At 44.0% G+C, this 10,780-nt stretch overlaps 1 protein-coding gene across 3 annotated transcripts in view; it reads right to left on the bottom strand.

Moving 5' to 3' along the window:
* Positions 1–10,780, bottom strand: part of FER (FER tyrosine kinase) — a 437,414-nt gene that overhangs the window by 356,407 nt on the left and 70,227 nt on the right. For all 3 annotated transcript variants that reach the window (XM_019517242.1, XM_019517244.1, XM_019517243.1), the window contains exon 5: positions 5,061–5,160. In XM_019517242.1, coding sequence (XP_019372787.1) covers positions 5,061–5,160 — 100 coding nt within the window. The remainder of the gene's footprint in view (positions 1–5,060; positions 5,161–10,780) is intronic.

Below are 10,780 nucleotides of genomic sequence, written 5' to 3'. Positions count from 1 at the left end.
AAGGTCTGACAGTGAGGAGGAGTAGAGGAGGAGAAGGACTACAGGGACAAATTGCGGCAGGGAGGCGGGTAGAGAGCAAGGGGGATACCTGACAACCCTCCCCACCCCAATTTATTTTTCCTTGCTGTGGCAGTGGGAGATGGATAAAGTGAAGGCAAACCTCCAACAATTACATTCTGTACCTGGAACATTATAACAAATTTATCATTTTCAATATATAGAATCTAATTATTGGGGGGAGTTGTCTTATATTCAGGATCATCTAATATATTTGACTATATGCAGTAGATAAAATCGTTGGGATAAGGTATTTAAAACTAGGTGTTTCTCACATAATATTTAGCCATCCGTCTAGCAATATAATTATAAGGTTCAAACTGAGGCTCTGAAAGACTGGTTATGCTTAATGTGTCAGTCCCTTTTTCAAAATCTTGCAATAAAGAAAATATGTAGTCAGAACCTGTACATTTAATACCATATTACAAAAACAGTAATTATCATCCAATTGTACATTTTAAAAATACAAGTACTTTAAGGTATTAATACAATTTATATTTGTTTAATGTTAACTTTAAGGTTTAATAATGTTAGCTAGAATGAAAATATAGTTTTAATTATTAACATAACTACACAGTCTTCTTAAAATGAGCAGCAGATAATATTACAGAGCATCTCTGGGCACTACTGAGGAGAGCAGATCATCAGATGTGTCCTTTCCCCAATTTATTACTATTATGTTGGTGCTCATTTCTGCATGGCTGTAGGATTCATACATTTTCATTCCTGAACTTCTCTGCTCTTTCCTTCCACTCCTCCCTCCCACAACTTTTCTTTAAATAAGTGTTTCCACCTATTAAATAGAGGGAATAGTGCCTTTAATTACTTCTCCTAACAATTCTCATATTGCTTTTAAGCTGCTGCTTTAATCTTTCTAATGGTAAAAAATGTACTCATTTTACTGAGCCTGGAAATCCTTCTGAACACAGTACCTCCCCATAATGTTCAAGGAAGGCAATGTTTTTTTAAGTAATATTATGTAAGTAAAAGAAAATAGAGGCAGCCTGTAGTAATAACTGTGCAAAGGAAACATAACTTACCACAACAGGACATAAATCAAATAGAAGTACAAGGTATGGAAAGTTGAACAATTTGCTGTGGTGAAAGAGGTCTGGGCTTTACCACATGTTAGCTACTCAGCAGGAACTGCCCATGTGCACACATTCACTCCACAGTAAGTAAAAATTAAACTGGAGACATTAAATTCTCAATAAAAGAAGAGAAAGATCCTGCATGCAGGCAATTACCAGGGAACAGGTAATGCACAATAAAGACTCACACCCTTACCTCAGTCCAGAGATCTTAGTTATTTATACTTAGTCTATCTCAAGATTTAAAACTGCTCGAAGCACCCATGGTTGAAATGGAGATACTGAAATTTTCTTTGAATTAAACAAGTAATATGATATACAAGCATACAAAACATATTTTAAATTTCTAGAAAACAGAAACTTCTCTCTCTGATCACAATACATAACTGACCCAATCAACTTTAGAAGAGCCACTGACAACAGTGATGGGCCAACACAATTGACTTGTTAGGGAACAGTCAAGAACTCCAATTTACCAAATATTGTGCTATACCCAAGTCAAAGGCAGTTGTTCCTAGATTTTTAATGCATCTCTTGTTTGATCCACAAATCACATCAATTTCAATATTCTGAACTTAGAAAGGATACCTCTACTAATTCTTGGAATAATAAGACACCACAATTTAGAAATCCTCTAATTATTTCTTCTCATATTCCTGCTGGACAGTTTTGGAGACTCATATTTATTTATAATATATCATTGTAAACACTGGACCAGATTCAGCACATCTGCAGCTTCCAGCTACATACAGTCTACCAACAATTACAGCTCCAGAGGACATACTCTGCCAGCCAAACAGAAACCTAACACATTGTTGGTTTCTCTCTCTCCTTTTGTATGTAAACAATTATTCGCTATGTGAGTCCCATTAGAGATGAGGCAACAGGCACTTTCCAGTCCTTACAAAATAAACGACAAAACTGAGACATACCTTTCAATACTTATGAGGTGAAGCAGACTAGATAGAGTACCTTCACTCAACAAAGCTACATCAGTATTTACTTCTCTATTCCCAGTTTGGTTACATTGTTCATCAATATAAAAGAGTTATTCCTCTTTCTTACAGAGAGTGAGATCATAGTATATTCATCTATTACAGGAAGCGCATTTAATTCAGTAACTTAAACTGGTTGCTCATTGAAATTACTAAAATTATATACTCATTTTCCAAATGTTGTAACAGAACTTTTCTTGTTTGAAAAAATAAATCTTCATAGTTTACATTCTGCAGCCCTTATGGAAAACCCTGTCAAATCCCTTCTGAGTGTTACAAATCAGACACTGGAAACACTGTTTTACATTAACTATTAATTTAATAAGAGTAACTATTAATTTAATAAGAGTGAGCTATTAATAAGAGAAGGCAAATAAAAGTGAAGCTCAGGAAAAACAGTAGCAGGATAAATTAAACAGTCCAAACAAAAACAGCTCTTTTTTATGATAGCTCTGAGAACATTTGCAAAAGACTAATTTCATTTGCCCAGAGAGTAGCAGCAAAACACCAGCCCCAATCTTGCAACAGCAGAGGATCCAGACCTCTCACTGATTCTCAATGAGTGCACAACAAATTCAGAATAAGACCACAGTGAGCAAAAGAGGAAGGAATGCTGCTTGTTGAGATCACAGAAGTTGTTGCATTCTCTAAGAATGTAGAGATAACATGACTATTTAAAGACAGACCATCATAGTTAAGTAATCTGTAGGTGACAGCTTTAAAAATCAGAAGGAATGATAACCAGGGATCCTGGTTTTCTGTTTCCCATGGAAAAACAGAAAAATCACAGATTTCTCCTTTTAGCAGAGAAACCCACGGATTCCCTGCTTTTGCAAAGACCTCTGCAGGCTGGTTGAGCTCCAGCCTGCAAGAGCTATTTGCAAGAAGGGCAGGAAACCCCCAGCACTGCCCAAAGGGTGAGAGGAAAGGGCAGGGCCTGAGGCTCTCAGTCAGCCACAGCTCCACTCAGCTGAGCTTCACTCTTCACTCCTGGAGCCTCAGGTAAGAAGGGCTTGCACAGGGCTGGGGGCCCCTCTGGCAGGGCTGGGGGGGATCCAGGAGTTGGCCCCACCCGCACCAGAGCAAGCAGAGCAGTGGGGGAGCTGGCTCCATGATGCTTCTGCTGCAGCTGCCTGCTGTTGGGGGGAAAACAGCTGCAGACTTGGGTCCCTTGCCCTATAGCCCTGGCAGCTGGGGGCTCCGTTGTGGGGCAGTGAGGGCCACCAGCAGGACTAGGGATGGCTGCAGGAGGCTTTTAATTTTAATAATGGATTTGGGGGGGGGGGGGAGGTATCAGAGAATTTGTGATTTTTTTTTAATCAGAGAAAACCAGGATCCGTGATGGTGACAAACAAATTAATTTAGATTGTTTTATACCTGAAAGCCAATAAGACCATAATAGCCCAGCTGTGCTAGTAGTAATTGTTACATAATCTTTAACTCATTTTTACCCTGATATTTGTTGCAACTATCTACTGGTTGTCTGAAATCTAGAAAGCAAGGTAAGAACTCTTTTCTTTGTTAGTGAAAGAGTAGTGCCTAAGCACAATGCTACCCAGATCTCTGATTAGTACTTTAGGAACTACTATGTTATAACCAGTTAAATATGAAACAGTAATAATATTCACACTCCACTGCTCATTTAATTTCAATTAATATAATGTACATCAAGGGGTAAAAATAATTTTTAAAAGATGGAAAAAAAATTATGATCCCAAATAATCTCACTCACTCTCACACACACACACACACACACACACACACACACACAAGCTTTAAAGCACAAAGACTTTCAAAGAACCCCAACGAATTAAGACACTCAGCACTTACCGAATTTCAACTTGGTCACCAAACTTCTTTTGTCTCCCTAAAAATATCCCAGACTACAAATGAGCAGAAAACTGGGGGGAGGAGGGGGTTCCTCCCCAATTTAGCATTAAGACACAAGGTCTGTGTATGTGTGTGTTTATTTTATGTTCCAAGTCAGTCAATTAAAGAGAAAAAGAAAAATCCTACACAAAATGATTCACATTTCAGGAATCTTTTAAATAACTGTATCAAGAAGAAACATTTATATATAAACAAAGATTATGACAAAGTCCTCCTCTACACATTACAAGTATCGCACAATTAACTAGTTAAATACACCATTACCTTAAGACCAGCTACACATGCAGGGCAGCTATCACACAATGAAAAGCTCTAACCAGCTATAAAGTTAGACCTCAAAAACATGTACTAACTTTATAGCTAGTTGCTATTAAACTTTAATTCGCACATGTAGCAGGGTCTTCCCTGAAGCTGGGAGCCCCGTCAGCTGTCAGCTCCCAGCCACAAGGGTGCACCTTGCCCAGCCAGGCTGCAACTCTTGCAACTCCTGGCAACACTCAGCCCCAGCAGCTGCAGACTCTGGGTCCTGGCAGCACCCTATGGTTGATTCCCAGGAAACAGCTATGATCTCCCAGACCCACGGGCCCGTGAAACCCCTCAGGCAGGAAGATCACCAGAGCCACAATCTCCAAGCCTCAGAGGCATGTGAAACCCATGGAATGGGTTTCACTACAGCTGCCATCAGCTGAGGGGGCTCCCAGCCATGAGAGCTTGCTTATTGCCCATTCAGAGGGAGCCCAGTATCAGGCTCCCCCTGCACTTGCAATAAGGTGCAATGAGATCTAATATGCAATCCCACCATCGCACTTCCTGCCAAGCACATGTGGTGTGGAAAAAGGCATGATTGTGTGAATTGCACATTAGATCCCATTGCGCCTTTACCTGCACATGTAGCAGGGACTATGTTCTGTCTCACTCAACAGAACAGATATATCATTGTTTTATTGCAAAAAAAAAGTTAGTACAAGGCAATATTAAAATAGAGCTACAACTACCAGTAGTACTGTATCAAGCAGTAACAACATACCTTTAGCCATAGCTTCTTTATACTTCTCTTTGGCAGAATTTACTTCTTTTATTAATTGTCTATAACTAGCTTTTAATTTTTCCAATTCTGTCTTTGTAACCTATTAAGAAAGCAAAAATGGGAAAGGTATTAGAGCCATTATCTTGAGCAGTTAAAGATTTCTTCACATTAGAATAAGGGAATTATAGAATGTAATTTCCAAGACATTAAGGATGTATGCTTTTTTTCCCCTCACTAGCTCAGAAAAACACTTCAGTATGCTAGCACATATTGCAATGAAAACATACAAACAAGCAAGAAAAACCCTACACAAACGGTGGAGACAGACCAGAGAAAAACAGATGTTTGACAGGCTTGACTCCAACACTAAGGCTGGCCAAAACCAGGGTTTCTGGGAAAAATCTTTCTGATTAAGACGGTCCCCCCTCTTTCATCATAATGTCCTACATCAAAGCAAAACATATTTATGCCATCCTAGTTGATATTAATATTAACCAAACATTACATTTCAATAAGAGAACCCAAATGAAATTGTATTAAAATATTTCTGGATCATAATTAGATATTCTGAACACTTATTAGATCTCTCCCGACAATAAAATCAGATTTTTTCCAGTGATTAACATAAAAATCTGACAAAAAATACTGCATTTTAAAACAAACAGTCTCAGAAGCCATGAAACATATGTTTACATAGCATTATTTCTCAAGGGTCATGGAATCTAAAGGTCTTTAAGGGGAAAGAAATACAACCTGGAGCTAGTGATAGAAGGGCCTCTCTCCTAGTCAGCTGCACCATCTCCATGAACCAGGATATTTTTGGTAAAAGCCACAGATTCATGTCGATAAGAGTAATGGATAATGAACAATATGAGTGCAGGAACAAACCATTCTGATGCGCAGGAAGACTAGCAAATATAACAGAAGACCAGCTTGGCTTAGCAGGAAACTCTTCAGTAAACTAAATCACAAAAAGGAAGCTTATAAGAAGTGAAAACTTGGATAAACAACTAGGGAAGAATATAAGAACATTGCTCAGGCATGAAGGGATTAAGAGAGGAAGGCCAAAGTACAACTGGAGTTGCAGCTAGCAAGAGATGTGTAGGGTAACAAGAAGGGTTTCTAAAAGTATGTCAGTAGCAAGAGGAGGATCAGGGAACATGTGGGTCCCCTACTGAATGGGGGAGACAACCTTGTGAAAGAGGATGCAGAAAAGGCTTAAGTGCTCAATGCCTTTGAGACCTCAGTCTTCACAGGCAAGGTCAGCTCCCAGACTACTGCACTGGGCAGCACAGTTTGGGGAAGAAGTGAGCAGCCCTCAGTACTGAAAGAACAGGTTAGGGACTATTTAGAAAAGCCAGATGTGTACAAGTCCACAGGGCCAGATGGGATGCACCCAAAAGCGCTGAGGGAGTTGGCTGATGTAATTGCAGAGCCATTGACCATCATCTTTGGCAACCCATGACAATCAGGAGAGGTCCCAGATAATTGGAAAAAGGCAAACATAGTGCCCATATTTAAGAAAGGGAAAGAGGAAGATCCAGGGAACTACAGACCAGTCAGCCTTACCTCAGTCACTGGAAAAATCATGGAGCAGATCCTCAAGGAATCCATTTCTAAGCACTTGGAGGAGAAAAAAAGTGATTAGGAGTAGTCAGCATGGATTCACCAGGGGCACATCATGCCTGACCAGCCTGACTTCTGTGATGAGGTAAATGGCTCTGTGGATGCAGGGAGACCAGTAGATGTGGTGTATATTGATTTTAGCAAGGCTTTTGATATGGTCTCCCACAACATGCTGAAAGGCAAGCTAAGGAAGTATGGGCTAGATGAGTAGACTGTAAGGTAGACAGAAAACTGACTGGAGCTTCAGGCTCAAAGAGTAGCAATCAACGGTTTGATGTTTAGGTGACAGCTGGTATCGAGTACCCCAGGAGTCAGTCCTGGGGCTGGTTTTGTTCAATGTCTTCATCAATGACCTGCATAAAGTGTATCCTCAGCAAGTCTGCAGATGACACCTATCTGGGGGGAGCAGTAGATACACTGGAGGGTAGGGTTAGGATCCAGAGTGACTGTAGCAAAATGGGCTCCTCTCGGGCAGCTGTCACCAGCCTCCCACCCGCCTCCGGGCACACCACCCGCCTGTCTCGCGCACCACGACTTGCTGGAAAATTGATAAGCTGTTAAATAAGGCGGGAGGCTGCCCATTTTTTTGCACCGATGCCAGAAGCGCTATCTGCAGCTCCTATCCTCCCCTACACCACAGCCCAAACCTCGCAGATGGCATCCAGATGTTACAAGCACACTAGCCCCACACTAGGCTCCAAAATCCTCCTCATAGGACCCTCCTTTGGTTCCCCCCACTCTGGCGGCCTATGCCGCCTTCATCTGGGCTGCCAAACTCCACGTAGCTAGCTCCCCTCTCGGGCGTGGTCCCTACTCAGGACCTTCGGCCATACACAGGCCCTGGCCTCACCTCAAAAGCCAGGCGGGGTCCGGCCCCACGCCCATGACTCTGGGTGCCCCTCATGGTGGGCCCCTGGCCCTTTTGACCTTCTTGGTCCTGACCCTAGCATGAGCCAGTCGAGGGGGCACTCTACCTCTGCCCTCACTAGCCCATACTCTCTCCAGGTCCCCCTTCCTGGACATGGGAAGCTGGGGTACCTCACACCACGACTGGTGCCCCAGGGTCTCACAGGGGACTCTCACTCCCCCCCCGGGCAGCAGGTCGTGGTGCTACTCTGGATGTTACTTTCAACCCACTCTGCCTCCCAGCAGTGGAGGACTTATCAGGGTCAGGACTCGACTCTCTCGCTCTGCTTCCTGATTGGCTCATGTGGCCATAGCTGTGCCTGGCCCCACAATCCCGCTCGGGGTCTCAAACCCCCGCAGGGCTCAGGCGGCCACAGCCATACCTGGCCCCAACCTTCCCTCTTGGGGTCTCGAACCCCCGCAGGGCTCAGGCAGCCACAGTCGTACCTAGCCCCAACCTTCCCTCTCGGGGTCTCGAACCCCCGCAGGGCTCAGGCAGCCACAGCCGTACCTGGCCCCAACCTTCCCTCTTGGGGTCTCAAACCCCCACACGGCTCAGGCAGCCACAGCCATACCTGGCCCCAACCTTCCCTCTCGGGGTCTCGAACCCCTGCAGGCCTCAGGCGGCCACAACCGTACCTGGCCCCAACCTTCCCTCTCGGGGTCTCGAACTCCCGCAGGGCTCAGGTGGCCACAGCCGTACCTGGCCCCAACCTTCCCTCTCGGGTTCTCAAACCCCTGCAGGGCTCAGGCGGCCTTGGCTATACCTGGCCCCAACTCTCCTCCTCGGGGCTTGCACCCTGCAGGGCTCAGGTGTCCTCAGCCATACCTGGCCCCCACTCTCCGCCTCAGGGCTTGCACCTCTGCAACGACCTCTGATGAAATGCAAACGCACCCAAAAGGTGAGTGCTAGGGTTAAAGCGCCCCTACCCGCCTTTCACAGTGACCTACCCGCCTGCCACAGTGACCTAGACAAATTGGAGGATTGGGTCAAAAGGAATCTCATGTGGTTCAACAAAGACAAGTGCAAAGTCCTGCACTTAGCTCAAAACAATCCCGTACACCAGTACAGGCTGGGGACTGATTGGCTGAGTAGCAGCTCTGAGGAAAAGGACCTGCAAGTTACAGTGAACAATAAGATGGATACGAGTCAGCAGTGTGCCCTTGTTGCCAAGAAGGCTAACAGCAACCTCGAGTGAATTGGTATGCATGTTGCCAGTAGGTCAAGAGAAATAATTCTTCCCCTCTATTCAACACTGGCAAGGCCAAATCTGGAGTACTATGTTCAGTTTTGAGCATCCCGCTAAAGAAAGGATGTGGACAAATTGGAGAGAGTCCAGAGGAGGGCAACAAAAATGATAAGGGGGCGGAGGCACTTGACTTCTGATGAAAGGCTGATGGAACTGGGCTTATTTAGTCTAGAGAAGAGAAGTCTAAGAGGAGATTTGATAGCAGCCTTCAACTACCTGAAGCGGAGTTTGAAAGAGGATGGAGCTAGACTGTTCTCAGTGGTGGCAGATGACAGAACAAGGAGCAATGGTCTTAAGTTGTAGCCAAGGAAGTTTAGGTTAGGTATTAGGAAGAATTTTCTCACTAGGAGAGTAGTAAAACACTGGAACAGGTTACCCAGAGAGGTTGTGGAATCTCTATCCTTGGATGTTTTTAAGAGCTGGCTAGACAAAGCCTTGGCTGGGATGATATAGCTGGGCATGGTCTTGCTTTGAGTGGGTAGTTGAACTAGATGACCTCCTGAGGTCCCCTCCAACCCCAATTTTCTATGGCTAACAGGCCCCCTTCTGTAAAATAACCAGTTTTATTATTCATATTATATTCTAACTGAGCTCAGCTCCTACAGTGGCTCCACTTTTCAGCTCAAAACTCTACCACAAGCGGGTGAGAAGGAAAGATATGGACCGACAAGATAAGAAGGGAGAGAGATTTTATCAGAAATCAACTGTTCCACAGTAACTGTCCATATGACCTTACCCTGCAGTAGAATAAAGCTAAACTGTAACACCTCAGGTTTAGTGCTGCTTAACTTTCTCACACTGTGGGCCAGAAGAATGACACAGGTTCATTCCACAAGCTAAATCCCATGGACAGGGTCAGTCCATAGGCCATATCAAGCCTGGGGTCAGTGCACAAGTGTAATCCAGCATAATCACCCCAGCCCAGCCCCGCACACCAAATGCAGCCATGAGGCAATCCCACATACTGGCCCAGGTCAATACACCAGGCTGCGCCTTGCAGTCTGCAGGGCTCCTCACAGGTCTGGAAATTTGGCAGTGGGAAAGCAGTGACAGTGTTAATTACCACAGCTTCCAAAGCCATTTCCAGAACTGCAGGAATTAACACTGTCACCACTCCCCTGGTGCCAAACTTTCAGACCCATGAGGAATCCCACAGACTGCATGAAAGAGCTCTATGGGCCAGATTCCACCCATGGGCCAGAGGTTGAGCACAGCTGGCTTAGTCCATTTCACTGAGGATTTCATCTACTTAAAAATGGGGAAAATGCAGAGAATATACCTCCTTCTTTCTAGTAACACTGTGAGCTTTCGGATAAAGGTTCATACTTGATGCTTACAAACAATATATGAATAGGAATAATGGTTAATGAATAATGAGTAACAGGCCCTGTTCTGCAAAAGAACCCATTTTATTATACATATTCTAACTGAACTCAGCACCTCCTGATCATGAAATAATACTTCTACGAATGATACTACTACAACATCAATACTTCTTCAATGAGCATTTAAGAGCCCTATTTATTTTATAATTAAAAAAATACATTGGGGTAACTGTCCTACCCAGGACTTTGATTTACATGGATTTATCATTCTTTCATCCTGAAGGTCTGATATCTTTCAGAGTCTTTCTTCTAGCTATTGCTACATTTATAGTTTCATAGTGTGTAGGGTCAGAAGGGACCTGAGCAGATCATCGGAGTCTGACCCCCTGCCATGGCAGGAAAGAGTACTGGGGTCAAACGACCCCAGCAAGGTGTACATCTAGCCTCTTCTTAAAGACCCCCAGGGTAGGAGCCAGCACCACTTCTCTTGGAAGTTGGTTCCAGATCCTAGCCGCCCTGACAGTGAAGTAGCGCCTCCTGATATCTAACCTAAATCTACCCTCTGCCAGCTTGTGACCGTTATTTCTAGTCATTCCTGGTAGTGCTTGGGGGA

The sequence above is a fragment of the Gavialis gangeticus genome, unplaced genomic scaffold (assembly GCF_001723915.1).
Source record: "Gavialis gangeticus isolate Ggan-Ray unplaced genomic scaffold, GavGan_comp1, whole genome shotgun sequence".
NCBI lineage: Eukaryota > Metazoa > Chordata > Crocodylia > Gavialidae > Gavialis > Gavialis gangeticus.
This window is presented reverse-complemented; position numbering and strand designations above follow the sequence as displayed.